This window comes from Primulina tabacum, chromosome 7 (assembly GCF_025594145.1).
Source record: "Primulina tabacum isolate GXHZ01 chromosome 7, ASM2559414v2, whole genome shotgun sequence".
Taxonomy (NCBI): domain Eukaryota; kingdom Viridiplantae; phylum Streptophyta; class Magnoliopsida; order Lamiales; family Gesneriaceae; genus Primulina; species Primulina tabacum.
In genome coordinates, this window is record NC_134556.1 from 23594122 (window position 1) to 23612913 (window position 18792).

Here is an 18792-nt window from a genome sequence, read left to right on the forward strand (position 1 = left end):
TGACAATTAGATATATCTACTATATTATTGTAATTTAATATCTTCATTCCAGACATTAACGATTTAACGTACGGTAATCTATGAGTTTGGACTAAATTAAGCCTGCTTTAAGAACCTATTAACCTAAACACTATATGTATAGGCCAAAAAAAGGGGAAATAAAATAAACTTTGCTCCTCCCTCTCCCAACCTACCATAAGTTGAGTACATGGTGGTTGCTTCCAGCCAAGCCAAAATTCTATTTCTATCCTTTCACTCCATCATTCATGTTCCTAGGTTTGGCTTGCCTATCAGGTTCATTTGCAGAAAAATGTCATTGATTTAAATGTTTAGTAAGTTTTTTTTTTGTTCATGAATTTCTACGTAAAATAACAAGATAAATATATTAGGTCATGAGAAAGTGAGCATAAAGTATATGAAATATTAAACATTTTAAATTTTTAATTAAATTATGTAAGCGTTCAGAACCACACACACAAATCGCTAGTATAGAGTATATTCTCCACATAGAGATCCAGATTAATCTTATTTGAAACTGTGAATGGACGATAAAAGTAGGTTAAATATGATATGATAAATTTAATTTTATTATTAATTTATATATAGATTCTATTTTACAATTAGTTTGCCATAAATATGTGTAAATTTAAAGATTATGTCTTTTGTGAGACGGTCTCACGAATCTTTATCTGTGAGACGGGTCAACCCTACCGATATTCACAATAAAAAGTAATATTCTTAGCATAAAATATAATACTTTTCATGGATAATCCAAATAAAAGATTTATCTCACAAAATACGATCCTTGAGATCGTATCACACAAGTTTTTGCTATATTTAAATTCAAAACTTCATAAAAATTGTACGTAATCTGATTTAACCGTTTATATGTTTTTTTATGGAATCTAGATATATTCTTTTATTAGTCAAAATAAAATTTAAAATTGTATAAAAAGGGCAGTATTGTCCATTAATTAAAAAATAATATTGAAAGAGAATATAAATACGTAATTTTCCAAATCCTGACGTAATGTGAATTTCTCACGCTCGAGGGGAAAGGAGGAAGATTTTGCTAGAACGCAAGTAAATTGAAAACGTAGGGAGTCCAATTACTCCCAATCAGATCGAAACATGTCCTAAATTTCGTTCAATCTTACGAATTTGTTTGATTGTTTATGGTGAAACCGCTATTTTCCAACCGCATTTAATTGTTATGTCAATCGAAAATTTGTGCACTGATCTAATTATTGCCGGGGAAATGGGGGTTTCTGCAATGGGATGTCTTTGAGGTTCGAAAGTTGCGGTGTAGATTTTTGCATGGCTTCGCCGCAAGTTTTGAAAAAGCAAGAGCAATTGGCAGCTGGAAAGAGAAAGGTCTTTTTATTGTTCGGTTCTCAATTTCAATTCTTTAATTTAATTGGTTTTTGCTTGAGATTCTGTTTAGTTTTGTTTATATATACCCACCTAAATGGGGGATTTTTTTGTTCATTTGGATCATGATTCATTGGATATTTGATAACAAGTGAATGTAATTCTTTATATATTTGCCTGTGCGCATAGAGAAGATTGGAGTATCTGCTGATTAGTATTTGAATTCTTTCTTATTTTGTTGTTGTTGAAGTTGTATTTCTTAATCTAACTTCTATGCTCCATGCTAGTTTGGTTTAATTCGAGAATGTGAATTTTATTGAACTTCAAATTTCAGAGGAAGCTGTTTTATTCGTGTTCTGTATCTGACCAGTTTTAATATTTTTCACCATCTAATTATTGATTTGTCAGGTTTCTTAGTTGACACTATGTTAAGTTTGTTTTCCAGTAGCTGAGGTGCTTCCCTTTTAATTATCTGGTTATTCTGTGTTTTTATTAGTAATAAGTTGGTTTAAATTCATTACTTAATCTGCAGCTAGAGGAGTTTCGCCGAAAGAAGGCCTTGGAGAAGGCTAAAAAAGCTATATCTACTAGTCTTCTTGATCCTTCCGATGATGTCTCACATGAGAAGCAACCATCTGAATCTGAGCGGGTATATATGGATAATGATGGTGTGCTTACATATGACACATTTTCTGTAGGTGCTTTGAAAGCTTCAGGTGTTGTTGAGAATAATGAGACAAATGAAACTGGTATTGCTTTGCAAAATGAATTTGGTTCTTCAGGCAACAAGATTGCTAGCAGTTCCCTTGTGAATAAGACTGGTGTATATTCATCCGATCTAGAACATTCATTCTGTCATGATGAACAGTACAAGAATGCTTCTGCTTCTTTGAGCTCCTTGGAACCTAGAAGTTCGGGATATAAATCATTGGATAGAGATGAAAAGGATGGATCATCATCTCCAACTACTTCTAGGATCGGGAATGATAGATTTATGGCTCATTCTGTATCATTCGTGCAGGAAGCCTCAAGTCACTTTAATGACCATGGTTTAGATGGTTACCCGTTAAACATCAGTGATGACCTTGGGAAGGATCTTTTGCTTGGGAACTCAAGCTCATCTACCCTTTTTGCTAAAAGGTTTTCATCTGAGAATTCTGTCAGCACACTGTTGGAAGACAGTTTGGGTACTAGGGACTATCAGGGTAACACATCAACATTTTCTCCACACCAAGGTAATATTTAATTGAATGAAATATGTTACTCTTTTAGTATCTCTCTTCATATACCCTGATTTATTTTAGAAATTTCATATGATTTTGTTATGTTCTATGCTTGGGCCTTCCTATTGGGTTACAGAATCTGTTCATTCTGCCACAAGTATTGGACAAAGGCTCTCTGTGTTTCCTGATACCGGGGAAAACAGAATTAGAGGCTCTGTTATTCATACAGGCAGCATGGACCATTCATCTTCATGGATACGCGACCATAGAAATGATGAATTTGATTCTGATGCTCGAAGATCATCCAATAATGCACTACCGCCTCCATCTGTAGCTGGCAAGAGATCCCGACCATCATTTCTTGATTCTATTCACATCTCAAAAGGTCCGTCATCACCCCATCCCCACTTCGGTGAACCAAAATCTGATTTTTCCAGTTCGAAGGTTTTTCAGAAATCTGCTACCTCATTAATTGATTCTGGTAATGCGGTCGAATCTCCCAATCATTTTGTGGAAAGCAAAAATGACTTCTTTTTGAAGAATCCGAATGAAGACTTTTCTACTTTGGAACAGGTTCTTTGACTGTATTTTTTTCTGTTTCCAGTAGTTGTGAAATCTATTATGAAAGTTATATTTCTTGATTCACTTGTATTTTGGTTACATGTGCTTTGTTTAGCTCCTGTTGGTGATTCGTTTGCCTCATCATAGAGTTTTGGAAAATTGCAATTTTTCTGTTCGAAATTTAACGCTGTTGATTTTTCGTATCCTCAACAGTTCTCTTGGAATATTACCAAATGCCATGACGATAATCTGGCAGTTTATTATGACTTGCTCTATCTATAGTGGATGTTCTGAATTTTACTGTTTGAAGACGCTGAATGTGACATAGTTCTGTTGTTACTTAGAAACGCTAAAAAGAGTGATATAGATGATAATTTGGTGAATGCTGAACAATAATTTGATTCATTCTTGTAATGGGAGGGAATATGAGCCAATAAACATTCTTTTTCTTCAGCAAACTGACCACAGAAGCTTGCTGTATGTTGATTTTCGCTAGTTAGCGGCTCTCCAAATTTAGAATTTGATGAGCATACTTTCCATCTAAAGCAGATCCATACATTCCACAACTGTTAGTGATATCATGTAGTTATTGATCCAATAAATATGACCTATAATATGGGTTGTAGGATGCCATACAATTGCCTCTAGATGTGATCTATATCTGTATGATACTTGACTGAAACACTTTCCCTACTTCTGCATTAACTCACTAGACATGCATTTTCAACGAGAAATCATGACATCTCATGTGGGCCCTGAGCGACTTGTAATATCATCCTCATTTTATACTTAAGTTGCAAAAATGTATATAATCCTTGACTTTACAAAAAATAACGCAAATACTATCAGTACGATCTCGAATGAAAGACAAGCATAATTTCATTGTCTTGCTAAGTTAATATTTCAATTCCATTATTCTCTTTCTATTCGGAGTCTTGAAATCCTGTAACTGGAATTTGCAATAAGTAGAAAGAAAATAGGTGTTAAGTTTTTGGGGACAAGAGGAAATAAACTGAGCTTATATAATTATAACGAGTTGATAACGTAATCCTTAGTTTTTGTGTCAAACTAATGCTGACCTTTTATCTTTTATTATTCATTATCCGAAAGGTCTTGAAATAATGGTAAACACAGATTGAAGAAAACATTGTCAATTACTTTAAAAAATTGTATAGAAAGTCGGAGGGGGATGGGGGAGGTTTTGATGGTTTGGAATGGTGCCCTTTGGATGCGCTTGAAGCGGGGGAGTCGGAGATTCATTTTTCGGAGGAAGAGGTCAAAAAAGCGGTATTTGAAAGTGATGGATGCAAAGCTCCTGGGCCGGATGGGTTCACTTTGGCCTTTTTCCAAAAGAGTTGGGACACGGTTTAGGGGGATTTGATGAAGGTGTTTGCTGAATTTTTTGAAGGCGGAGTGGTTAATGGCATTACAAATGAAACGTATATTTGTCTCATTCCGAAGAAACAAGATGCTATCAGGGTCAATGACTTTAGGCCAATTAGCTTTACAACGAGCTTGTACAAGATATTAGCCAAAGTTTTGAAAAATAGAATGAAGAAAGTATCGAGCGGTACAATTGCGGAAAACCAGTGTGCTTTTATCAAGATTCTTGACTGTTGCCTTGTGGCCAATGAAGTGGTTGAAGAGTACCGTAGGAAGAAGAAGAAGGGTTGGGTAATTAAAGTTGATTTGGAAAAAGCCTATGATAACGTCGATTGGAGATTTCTTGATTACGTGCTACAAAAGAAAGGTTTTGGAGAGAGATGGAGGAGGTGGATAAGGGTGTGTGTGTCTAATGTTTCATTCTCAATTTTTATCAACGGCAAGCCGAGGGGAAAATTTAAAGGGGAGAGAGGCATTCGACAAGGGGATCCTTTGTCCCATTTTCTTTTTAACCAAGTCGTTGATGTCTTGGGAAGGTTGGTTGACAAAGCAAAGGAATTGAACGAAATAAGAGGATTTGTAGTGGGAAAGGGAAACATAGAAATTTCGCATATCCAATTTGCGGATGACATGTTGTTCTTTGTGCAATCTGAAAGGCATGTGATGGCTTTAGTGCAAATAATCAAGTTATTCGGGCTGAAATCGGGTTTGAAGATAAATATTGAAAAAAGTGTGGTGTTGGGGATTAATTGTGGGGAAGAAGAAGTGGTTGGTTTGATGCAAGCAATTGGATGCAAAAAAGATGATTGACCAATTAAGTATCTTTGGGTTCCATTGGAGGGTAGGCCTACGACTTTTGAATTTTGGGACCGGTCGTATCGAAAATGGCAAAAAAACTATCAAGTTGGAAAAAGGCGTTCCTATCGAGGGGGGGTCGACTTACTTTGATTAAATCAGTGTTGAGCGCATTACCATCGTATTTCATGTCTTTGTTTATAGTCCCCAAGCAAGTGGCCAAAAAGATTGAAAAATTGATGACGGATTTTCTTTGGGATGGAGCGGACGGGGACACGCATTGTCATGTTGTGGGATGGGAGCAGGTTTGTAAGCCCAAGGACTAGAGGGAGGGCTGGGTTTGGGGAATATATGTTTAAAGAATAGAGCTTTGCTAGGGAAATGGTGGTGGAGAAGTACAATGGAAAGGGAGACGTTGTGGAAAAAAGCTATAACGAGCATTTATGATTTTCAAGATAATGGGTGGGACTTGGGGTTGGCCAGACACGCGACGTTTAGAAGCCCGTGGAAATTTATTTCTCTTTCTTACCCGACATTTCATCTGTTGACTAGGATGGTTTTAAGAAAGGGCAATTTAATTCGGTTCTGGGAGGATGTTTGGGGGGGAGGGGGGCCTTCGCTCAAAGATCATTTCCCATCGTTGTTTAGGATATGCACCGACACTGATAAACCGATTCGTAGGTTTTTTTTTGGATGTTGTAGATATAGGTGTCAGCTAGACATTTCGATGGGATGTGGTTTTGAGAAGACACATCTAAATGAGATTGAGTTGGGGGATTTTGCTAACCTATTAGGATTCTTAGATTCAGTCAGGTTAGAGTTGTCATCAGATGATTTCAGGGTCTGGTTGGGTGATTCTTTGGGTTCGTTTTCCGTCCGTTCTTTTTACGACTCTTTCTTTCCCATTACCACTTTTCCACTTTTCTCATGTTATGATCATATCTGGAAAGTTTCTGTCCCGCAAAAGGTTCAAATTTTCTCGTGGATTGTGGCCTTGGGCAAACTACTTACGTCAGACTCAGTGCAAAGAAGATGGCCAAGCTGTGCTTTATGTCCGCAATAGTGCACTTTATGCCAAAACCATGGGGAAAACCAGGATCACTTGCTAGTACATTGTTCTTTTGCGCGAGGAATATGGATAAAGGTGATGCAAGAGTTGAGTTTTCAATGGATCTTTCCGAGAAGGGCACGAAACATGTTCATTATTGAGCCCGGATTTCCAGCAGGGGTAAAAGATAACAGATTCTGGTTTTTGATAAATTCAGGGTTGCGACTTGGACAACAAAGCTAAAGGAGTTTAATCACTTCTCCATTTCAGATATTGTTAGGGACTGGAAGTTTGTACTGTCTTGAAGATTGTTTCTAGTATAAATTAATGTCGCGGATTACTCATCCGCTACTTCTGTAACACTTTTATTTACATGGATATTTTATAATATAAGTAATGTTTCCTATCAAAAAAAAAATGAGATTACATATATCAGTTAGCAACGTATCGTTACGAAAATATAAGTGAAATACAGTGACTGTTTAGGACTCTGAAATGAATATCGTGTTCTAAAGAGGTGGCTCCACCAACATTTGGTGTAACACTTTTCCCAACGTACTCAACAAAGAACTGTACAATCAATCATTTACGAGCCTAGTTGAACTCAAATTTTCGGACCGATGTTACGGTGTTCAGATGAACCATATACCAGTGTTTAACCCGTTCATTAGACTTACTTTCCGGGCTGAAGCCGTGTTATCCAGTGGACTAGCAACCCGGTACAATAGACTGTTGTCCAGGGTCCATTTATTCAATCATTCAGTCAATAGCCGATCGGTAATCAGCCACGAACCAATAATCCATTCCAGAAATTCATGTATGCATAACAATATGATCAATAAAATGTAAATGCACAATATCATGTAATATATATGAATAAATCGGTAGTTTATATGTAAATTCCAGGCCGAATGCCAAAAGACCATAATTGAAAGAAAAAGGTACTGAACTCACAGTAGAAACCTCACCTCAGTTGATGAATCCAAGCCAATATAATTTCCTATAATTATCATTTGCGCAATTTTACAATGTTAAGATTGGTGGAGGGTGATGAAACCTTTAAAAATCATTTTTGTACAAAATTTGTACCGGGTAGTTTTTGTTTTAAACTCTAAAAATTCATAACATTAAAATACGTATCCATAGTTGTGAATCGTGCGTAGTGCCTCGTAGCGTAAAGGTTGTCCGTGGCTATAGCGAATAGCGTAACGAGAGCTATTTGAAAGTAAAGTGTCACAAACATATAAATATATAATATATAGCACATAGTAACATCAATAGTTCATGCTTAAATGACAAATTTATATGTTCAAAGCATATAAAGCCGCAATTCTAAAACTAGAAAAACATAATCTAAAATTCATCTTTATCTCCTTCATCAAGATCGAGACCATCTTCTTCATTTGAAATTGCATAACGCTCGGCATCATTCTGTTCTTCACTTTCTTTATCATAGTCGAAGTCATCCTTTTCATCTACAAGATTCAGTGTAGTAGATGTTCCTGTTGGCGATGTAGAATTGAAATAGAATTGGCCTAAAAATTGTGCAAAATAGGCCTACAAAACATGTGTTACTTTTAAAAAAACGTTTTGTAGCTTTGCTTTACGGTATTGCCTCAAACGCCATACTTCGAAGTCCAATGCGCGTAGCGCCTTGTAGCCACGGAGCTTCGCTTCGCGTGGTTAAGTGAAATAGCGAGCGCTACGCTCACTATTGACAACTATGTACAAGTCGTAAAATCATGAAGATGTCCAGAATTGCCTAAAAATAGTGCAAAATTGTTCTTTCATCGGAAGCCTGCCGAATCAAGACGGCGCGTCGGCGGTGGGCGTGGCTGCTCTTGTGGTCACGCGCCGGTAGAGCAGCCACGCGCCGATGAAATTTTTTACAGTGGGTTCACCACATCCTGATCTACAACTTTTGTATTGTAAACATTTTAAAATTCATGATGGATTTTACCTAGAGTTCAAAAAATAATAATGATCATTTGGATTGCTTCGTCCGTACAAAAATAGATTTTTCGGCGACTGCGAGGATGATCGGCCAACACATTTGTAAACTAGGAAACATTTTGAACAACTTTTATGTTATGATTGAAATAAAACTCGTTTAAGAAAATGAGAAAAACAAGTTGTAACTACTAACTAGCTACCTTAAAACTAGTTTTCTGGAAACTTTTCAAAAACTCTTCTTCACGAACTCGAATTTTCTGGAAAGATTTGGATCGTAATCTTGTTACACCTCCAGAACATGATGGTTTTTGGGTAAGAAAGAGTTGCGTAAAATTTTTGAGATTTTGGACAGGAATTGATATTTTTCTCTTCTTTTCTCCTATTTCCCCCATTTTTGTGCTTCATCTCCAATCCATTATTTTTCTCTCTGGACCCAAGAAATTTGATTAACTTATCTAATGAAATGCTTGTAACGGGACCTATTTATAGCAAGGTAGTGGAGTGGGGGGGGGGGGGTAGTGTTGATACATAGACACTTGGCTTTGGCTTGAAAACCAAGTGCCAAGACTATAATTTCATATGTATATTAAAACAAAGAAGACTTAATATTTTAATCTTTAAGTTTTATTTAATATATATATTGTTTTTATTTAAGTAATTTTAGAAGTATATTTATGTTTATGCTGTCCGATATAAATTTATTAAATTTTACTTGTAGGATGATAAAATTCATTTCATATAATTAAATATTATTATTATTTAGACGAGTTATTGAAAATAATACTAGTAGAATTAAATTCTAAGCACCTAACAATTTTTAGGGTGTTACTTGTCATAGCGTAAGAGTCAGCATATGAAAGATCCCATTCACACTTTAAGATGCAATATGCTTATCACATGATAAGATGCAAAATTGGAAAGAACATTAATGGATTCTCGATGTAACATCCTTAACACGTTATTGCAGGATAGCACCTTCTTAATATTACACCAGAAAATTTTTATGCATGTTTATTTGCATCTTTAAATCCATTATATTAAATGTACGTAAACAATAGTATGCAATGACTAGCGGAATTTTTAAGGTTAATAACAGTAGCAGGTTATTACCTTGCAAGAGACTATATTTTGAGTGAAATGCATTTTGTAATTTATTTGTGGTGCAAAATAGTGTGCTACATTGATTTACTGGGAATAATAAAAATCTTTCGATGTCTTGGGGAGATCCTTTTGACAGGGAAGTGCTTCCAAGGCTTTGTGTAAGTGAAAATACATTGATTATTATTTTTCATTCATATGATTTTTTTCCTCGCAGCATATTGAAGATCTAACGCAAGAAAAATTCTCGTTGCAACGTGGTCTTGAAGCTTCGCGTGCGTTAGCAGAGTCTCTAGCTTCTGAAAATTCTGCTTTGACTGATAGCTATAATCAGCAGGTTTGGATTTTCCATGTTAATTTATGTAGTGCATTTATCTTCTAGTTGGCCTTGCATGTGTAATTACTGTTTTATATGATAGTATATGATTATTAGAACATGGGTAGGAAGAGTAGAATTATGCATTACTGGTGGCCCTTATTCTGGTTATTCTACGTTTTCTAAGTGATATTGATTCAATCGTTTGATTTACTCTCTCATATCTTATTTGCCTGCATCAATTTTTTTTGTGTCCTCCAAAATTCCAAGTTCTTAAGTTTTTTTGATTTTACGGACACCTTTATCTAGTTAAAGGGTATGGAAATGTTTTCACTGATATGTCAACATAACTCCCTTCACAAAGACTATTATTTTTAAAATAAAAAGTACGTTGTAATTTGATGAACCATCACTATACACTCCAAAATCCTGTCCTAACCTAGATGAGAAAAATGCAATACTGAGTAATAGTGTAATACTTCTTTGCCCCATATGAGGTTGTATGATGTGAAGTGGCATTAATGTGGAAGTTATCGTACAGTTGTAAATATAACACATCTTAAATCCGTTTGGATTGTAATTTGATGATAACTTGATCAAATTTCTTATTTGATTTTCGGGATATTATAAAGAGCTTACTAATTATCTGGACGAATCTTATAGATACTATGTATTTTTGTTATGAGAATATTATGTTTCATCTTCGTACATGATGTGTGGCTTATGAATGTCATTTAGAGTAAAAAATAATCCCAACATTTAATTAATCTAACCAAAAGTCAGAAGGTAATTGTTACAGAGTCTATTGAGCTTGGAGTTATTACTCACCTAAGTTACCTGTCTTTCGCTATCAAGACCCTTATTTTCAGTTTCTCATTCGCCTCGTGCCTTTGGATCACTTCTTTTTTTAGTCACATACTGTGCGACCTCCGATGGCAATCCATGCCGTATGGGTGTGTAGCATGAACACTCAGATTTATAATATCTAAGAGTAACACGACCAGGTAGCATGAAGTGCCTGTCTGTGGTGAAAGAGTGGCCAATTTTCATGACCGAGCTGCATAGACGGCAAATAAGCTAAATTTATTATTAAATTCACGGTGAATAATGTATGGGGTACTCTCGTAGGGTTTGTACTTGAAAGGCATTAACTGACGTGAGTCTGTGAAACACATAAAGTTAGAGAGACTTATTAAAGGACTTGAAAATTCCTTGAGGAGGTCCTATATGAAGCTGTATGTTGATTGCTAATGAACAACAAATAATAGTCTATAATCTTATCCAACATGTCCATACAAAACATGTGGGAATCAATAATTTTGTCAAAGGTACTCGTATTGTTCTAGTCTGAAAGATTTGTCATTTTGAAGTAGCTGGACTTAAATTTGATGTTCTAAATAATGCTAAGATTTGAGATTCATTTATCAAGAATATCATGACTGTAATAATATCATAAAGGCTTTGCATATTATTGTGGATCTGAAACAACACTGATATAGTTGTCCCAACTAATAAAGGCTTTAACCTTTATCGAGAATACCATGAATATAATAATAATAATACAAATTTCCAAAATTCTTAACTTTCCCTGCTGTTGTGGATCCGAAACAACAATTATTTGCAATGCTTATTGTTGTTTCGGGTGTTTGGAGAGTTATAATATTAAATAGTAAATGTGAATTTGGTAACTGGTTAGGGAAAAATGGTTTCTTTTGCATCTGGTAAATGAAGCATATTTCTGACATGATTGGCTTGTGTCATTATCCCTTTTAACTTGCTATTCATATTTTTTATTATATTTTTTCTGATATTCCGAATCAAATCTTCTTTCTTCTGGTGGAACGAAGGGTTTATTTTATTCCCTTGTTTTCTGGTTTTTTTAGGGAAGCCTTGTCCACCAGCTGAAGGCTGACTTGGAAAAGTTGCACGGTGAAATAAAACTGCAACTGGTTAGTGTTGATAAACTTTTCTAGCTGCGATCAGTATATTTTTATATTTTGTCATTCTGTTTTTTTTTTTATTTCCACGTCTATCTCTCATTGCATCCATATCATATTTAAGTTTTGAAACTTCATTTGTTACCCCCATCACATGATAAACTTTGTTGAATTAGTCTTGTCAATAAATTCTGTCCGAGGACACGCCTTTTGGTTGCCGATATCTTTTCTTTTACCAAATTAAGGTAGTGAAGAATCTTTTCCGTTTAATACAGGGGTGAATTTGGATTTATGCATTCCGGAAGCTTTTGACATCTCGCTTTTCTTTTCTAGTTGAAAATCAATATAATTCTTTGAAAACATTGTATTTTAATTTAATATTCTTCTCTTAATTCACTGGGGGAAACTCCCCATTCTATACTCTTGTCTGTGCCTACTTGACCCATTTCTGTGCCAATATCTTTAGGTGGAACTTGAAGCTGTAAAACTTGAATATGCTAATGCCCAGCTGGAATGTAATGCAGCTGATGAACGTGCAAAGCTGTTAGCTTCTGAGGTTATTGGATTGGAAGAGAAGGTGATTCAAAGTCAAAGTATATATCTCCTTTGTTATTATGATCAACCTGAGTTATGTTAGGTTAAATGCATGGAGTACGAGTTTGTGGAGGACAAATCTCATAGCGAAGCATGCATCAGGGATTAGACTATGAGTTCCATTAATTTTCATGATGTGGTTTCATGTCTTGTTTGTGATGGACTTAAACCATTAGAGTAATAACGAATGCTCAACCGCTCACTAGCTCTAACTATCAATAGAGTCATTCTTCATTATCTGCATTTACTGGCTGAAATTTTGTGGATGAAATCATTGCTACTTCTCATCTTTCTTTCGGCTGCCATCTGTTGGGTGGTTGATGATTGAAGTCTTCCAGTTGAACTTTGCTTAGGGCGCACCAGCATGTAGTACTCTCCTTGTTGCATGCTACTGTGAACTAAACCTTTAGATTATCTGGCTAAGAGTTGTCTATATTATTGCATTTGAGTAAAAATATATTATTCAGAGAAACATAGAATATTGGCTCATCTAAAATCCCTAACTCCATCATGCTCATGTGTTCAACTATCCTTGGTTATTTCTATTTACTTGTCCTGTGTTCATTCCTGTAATACAGGCATTGCGGTTGAGGTCTAATGAGTTGAAATTGCAGAGGCAGTTAGAAAACTACCAAGCTGCAATTTCTTCTGATAGGTATTGCCATTTCTTTGATCGCTAATGATTTTTCTCCCAATTATTACCCAAGTTTAATGGCCCATATGCTTGTGTTAAGTTGTTTTATGGTTTTTAATTCCTGTCCCTTTCTGAAATCCATAGGAAGAAAATGTCTAGTCTTGAGAAGGAATGTCAGGATCTGCATTCAACCATTAATGCTTTACAAGAAGGTAGAGTACTTATTCTGCTGCGCCTGCTGAGTTGGCTTTATACAGAGGAATGTTGTCTATAAATTGCAAGTAAAGAGAATGGAAACTATCTAGAAAAATTCAGAAAGTATCTAACATACTTAATCTTTTGTTTGGTTAATATTTAGATCTCTAGGTACTACTTATTTCCTTTATATTAGTTGAAAAAATTGTGGCTTTGTAGGGTTTTATTTCCAGTGCTTTCGGAAAATGTATTTAGGAGAATTGACTGAAAATTTGGTATATGTCTGATTTTATTTCAGATGGAGTGTCTTTTTTTCCCTGTAGATGTCATACTGTATAAGATATTGTAGGGTGAGTGTTGTCAAATATCGATTTAGGGTGAGTGTTGTCAAATAACGATTTTTAAATTTCGGCTTTTGTAATGATTTTTAATTTAATATATTATAATTTAAAATTTTCAATTTACTTTGATTGAATAATATATTAAAATGGATTATTTTCTGGGAGTGGGTTTGGTGTTGGTTGTTTTAGTGTTTCATTTCACGTGGTCTTGGAAAACCCAATACAAAATTGTAACTTGCTGTATTATTACGATTTTGGAAAATTTACCCTGATCTCCTAAGTATTTGAAATGCAACCTTTTGTTTTTGAAATTTTTTATCTGAAGTATTTTTACATTGTCCTTTCTAGTGAATAATTGGTTTGCAAGTTTATTAGTTTTTATTGGTGCCGATGCTATTGAAGAGCTTCTTTTTATTGTGTTCAATTGCATTGGAGCCCAGTAATGCTGCGTGTATTATTATTTTGCACTCAGTTATTTTGTGTCCTCGTCATTTTCCTGGAATTTTTGAAAGAGAAAAATGAGAGATAAACTCACTTTACGGGTCTGGTTGCTCAGGAAATATGATTTTTAGGAAATTTGTTGCTGAGTTCGAGTGTAATTTAATCCCATTCAAAAGACATTTGTCTAAGTTACTGATCTTCGGTTCACTTTCCACTGCCTTCGAGCATCTTGTTATGTATGCTGTAATGGTAACTGGTAGTTTCTTCCTTAGATTTATTTCTTCCTCTTGCGCAGAGAAAAAGATTTTACAGTCCAGATTACTAAAAGCTTCTTCAAGTGAGAAATCCTATTACACAAAAAAGACGCCATCCACTAAAAAAGATGTCTCAACTTCCACAGAGGATCTTGGTATGGAGTTATTAGGTATTGCTTTTTTTTCTTAGCACTTTCAGCTAGAGATGTCAAAAACCAACCATCAAATGGAACGGTGCGTGCTGCGCCGCCAATTGACGGGTTGGAAAAACCTCAACCTAATTTTTTTTAAAAAAAACATAGACAAAAAAAGACCAACAAATACATATTTTATAATACATATATTATCCATTGTTTTTATCCAAATAGTTCAGCAATTAATATAATTAGCATTAGAAATTAAGAGGCATTAAACTTGTCAAAAATCAAAATAGTGCATAAAGTTTAACAAAGTCTAAAAAACTAAATAAATAATATAAAATTCTTCAAAATCCATCAATCAATGTCATTTTGTTAATCTTCTCCTTCTGCCTTTTCCCTTTATGAATGATCTCCAGAATATTTGATCCTTCTCGTGTAATCTTATTGAAGCATAGCCCACAAAAATAAAAAAATAGATTGTCATGTTCTTCAAAGTTTGGAAAAAAATTTGAAGGTTTAAAAAATCAGCGCAAGCGGTGATTGTGATAGAGATGAAAATTGAAAACAGAAAAAAATAGTTGTTTAAAAATTAAATTGGTAATGGGCCTGTGTTTTAAAAATTAAAAAGATGGTGGAATTAAAATTTATTGGACATACTTTGATATGAACGATGAATATATTTATAATTTTTTTTTAATTTAATAAAATGGCGGGTTAACCCGACCCAACCTGCCATAACACATAACCCAAACAGTCTAACCAATTTTGACCCATTTCTAAATGGGTTGCTAAAACCTTATCTCAACCCGGTCTTTTTATCATGGCGGGTTGGGTTGACCCAACGGGCCCATTTTGATGTCTTACTTTCAGCGGCTGGCTTCTTTGTGGAAACCATGCTAGTTTTTTTGGGGTAGGTTGGCAGAATGGACTTTATTTTCTTATGAGAACTCTCCTGTTTTCTTGTTTCATCCTACATTATCATGGGTTTTTTTATGTCTTTAAGGTCAATACTGGTTATGCTGATGCAGATATCACCATGGAAGCTTCCAATTCAGAAAATCTAGTTACTGCATCACTTCCTGGGGATAGATACAGTTCTCAGTTGCTGCTCGAAAACAGACTTCCAAGCCTTGAAAGTCTATATTTAACTGTTCCGTCTGATCACATGAGAATGATTCAAAACATCAACACATTAATTGCTGAGGTAGATACTGTTCCAGTTTTTTTAAAAAGAGATACCGTTCCTTGGAATTTTTGAATTGATTCCTTTTTTGCTTCTACTTTTCTCTCCTTTCACTAGTGTATCGAATTTACTGCCCCTACCTTTTCAAGAACCAAAAAAATAATGGGAAGCTCATTTACTGCAGTTAGCAATGGAGAAAGATCATCTCACTCGTGCTTTGTCTGCGGAATCATCCCAAAGCTCTACACTCATGGTACTTCTTGTTGGTTATCTGTTGCACAATGACTTTGGAGTTTATGTATATATGGAGTAAGAGAATAATTTGGTGATTTCACAAGGGTGTAACCTAAATATTGATTGTAGTTTTGTGCGACTTCACTCGATTCATTGCTTAAGGCCTTGAGAAAAATTCTTTATATAAGTGCTTAGTATGAATCATGCAGTTTATCAAATTTTTTATTAAGAACTAGAAGCACACTCTCTGACTAGTTTTGGTAAATACAATATATGGAGATTTCGTGGTGTTGAAAAAAGTAATGACAAGGAATCGGGACACTGGCAAATAATTTGAGTTTGTTAAAGGTTTTGGTCGCCTGGAGCCGTTCCATGGGAGATGCATTGAAAGGAAACGTGTGGTTTTTTGTATCACCATTTCTCTTTTTTCTCCTTTTCGTTTTTCCAGATTGCTCGAAAAGTTTATCGTGTTTTGGTTCTTGTAATTGAATACATGAGAAATGTTTTCTTTTATTTTCTTGACCGATTTTTAAATTTAGTCAGTCAACAATGTTATAGTTGAAACATGAAGTTAATTTGATAAACGTGGTGCTTGTGTACACTTACTTTTTATCTTTTACAATACCTTATTTCAGCTGAAATTTATGCTACTTATCTGTTTAAAGGAACTGAACAAGGAGTTGACCCGAAAACTTGAAGCTCAAACTCAGAGATTGGAGCTCTTGACCACTCAAAGTAAGACTAACAATAATGTCCCACCAAGACGGCCAGATACCCGTATTGTACGTGATAACATTGCATATGCTGATGAAGGAGATGAGGTAATTGATTTTTTTTTTTTCCTTTTTGCTTAGCTTGTATTTAAAGCATCTAAAGTTGGTCATGTGTTATATCAAGTGGTTACACCTTCATAGAAAATGCATTTTTAAGAAGATGATCTTTCAGCATTTATTTTCCTTCTGCGGAATTGATGGTACATGGTTGACACAATGTACACGAACACAATTATTTTATTGATTGTAAAATACTTCATTTAGTGAGCACAAAAGGGTCATATACGTATGCTGCCAGGGTTCTAAGCAGCAGGTAAAAGTAGGGTTTGGTGATGGTATTGACCCCCACCCTCTTTTAGATTAGAAAATCGAGTAAGTGACAACATCCCTTTTGCTGCCTCTATCAGAAAAAGTTATGGCCCTTGGTAAACTAAAAATTGAGGCTCTTTAACACCTCAACCAACTATTTGAATCTTTCGACTAGGTTAAAGAACAGTGGCATAAGGGTATAGTATTTCCATATTTGTAGGTATTTAGTGAAAGTTAACATTTACTTCTCTCATGTCACCTGTAAGAATCTCTAAATGCGGATGACTAAAAATAGCTCCTCGTTCCGTTATATTAGGACTTTAATTTGCTTTTGCTTGGTCCATGCTGGGTCACAGACACTCCATTTATCGTTTCATGCTTCCTTGACATATAATACTCCTTTAATGACATGAGAATCACCCAGTTGGATACTATTGTTCTGTCTCAAATGGCTACCATTGTGTATGGGTTCATATTCGTACATAATATTTAAGCATTTTAGTTTATGTTTGTAATATATAAGCCTTGTATTGTAATTCTCATTGTCCCATCAATAGTTCTGTATTCTTGTATCTCAAAACTTAGCCAATCTGAGACCGAAATTTTAGTCAGTCCTTTCAATTTAAGTTTTTAGAGATTGATAATCGTTCCCTTCATATATATTCTTGTCTTGTGGATAGGTGGTAGAAAGAGTGTTGGGATGGATCATGAAGCTCTTCCCTGGAGGGCCATCAAGACCAACTATGAGCAAGCGTTTTAGTCTTTAAATTCATAAACGTTTTCAGCAGCACAGGTCTGTTGCTCTTTCCTCCCTTTTTTTGACAGGAAGATGGAGGATGCGGTTTGTAAACTATGAGTGACATTACGTTGATTCTTTTCCCGGTGAGCCAAAATAATGTATTTCGAGAAGCTTATTTTCCTACAAGTTTCCAGAAGTTGGGCAGATTTTGGATTAGAAATATGATCTTGCATTACCACAATATCTTATAGCTTGCTAAAGTGTTCGGTAACAGTATTGTAGTGAAGAGATGACTGTATGACCACAATATATTGTACTGTCTGCCTTATACAAAGAAAACTTGTATCATGTTTTTGTATGTGTTTTGAGTTGCTATGTTGTTTCGAGGTTTGTAATCCTAATGAATTTTGGAGCAGGTGCGAAAATTTGTGAGGCCACATTCCCTCTGCAGACTAGATGCTGACCCCTGTATGTAATTTCTCTGGCATTCATTTTTTACTAATAAATATTTATACTTATATTAAGTTTTAAGGATGATTCTTTATAAAATTATCATTTTATAATATTCTTAATACCATCTTATTTAAAATATTTATTTTATAATTGACAATACTCTCGCCGCGTCTTCCTTCTTAAATTTTGAAAGATAATCTATCCTTTTAAAAGTTTACGTACTTTCCTATTTTATCTCAGTCACATTGACAAAAGTTTATGTCTAATATAATCTATAAATACAACCTCTTGTAAGTAATCAACGTTTTTCTAATTTACCCAAAAACAATATTAACCCACTAAAAGTAATAAAATATTAATCCAAACTTTACAAAACATAAATAGTCCCACAAAATCCATTGTTACTAAAATAAATATTTATGAGCAAGTCTCTTGTGAGATGGTTTTACGAATTTTTATTTGTGAAACGGGTCAATCCTATCGATATTCACAAAAAAGTAATACTCTTATCATAAAAAATAATATTTTTTCATGGATAACCCAAATAAGGTATCCGTCTCACAAAATACGACCCGTGAATCCGTCTCACACAAGTTTTTACCAATATTTATACAAACACATAATACATGCACACGAGATTTTAATTTATATCAAGTCACACGACCTCTTAAAAACTAATTGGTGTGATCAAATTTCATGAAAGTAAAAATACATTTTATATTCTCACCAATACAAAACGCCAAAAGCAATCAATATAATTTATAATTTTTTTAAATAATAATCTCACCCATACATTTCTGCGTTAAATTAAAAAAAA

The 18792-nt window shown here is 34.7% G+C and overlaps 1 protein-coding gene across 2 annotated transcripts; it reads left to right on the plus strand.

The window, feature by feature from the left end:
* The first annotated feature begins 1022 nt into the window (after window positions 1–1022).
* On the plus strand, window positions 1023–17867 carry LOC142551180 (protein BLISTER-like). 2 transcript variants are annotated; one of them, XM_075660267.1, is made up of 13 exons: window positions 1023–1374; window positions 1904–2606; window positions 2731–3167; window positions 9650–9769; window positions 11632–11697; window positions 12152–12262; window positions 12858–12934; window positions 13058–13125; window positions 14186–14299; window positions 15313–15488; window positions 15652–15720; window positions 16367–16522; window positions 17464–17867. In XM_075660267.1, exons 1-13 carry the CDS (start codon window positions 1279–1281, stop codon window positions 17548–17550), a joined length of 2280 nt encoding a protein of 759 aa, XP_075516382.1. In that variant the 5' UTR covers window positions 1023–1278; the 3' UTR covers window positions 17551–17867. The 2 variants fall into 2 exon arrangements, with proteins under 2 accessions (XP_075516382.1, XP_075516381.1); XM_075660266.1 differs by having other exon boundaries at window positions 1024–1374; window positions 14186–14314.
* The last annotated feature ends 925 nt before the right edge of the window (window positions 17868–18792 follow it).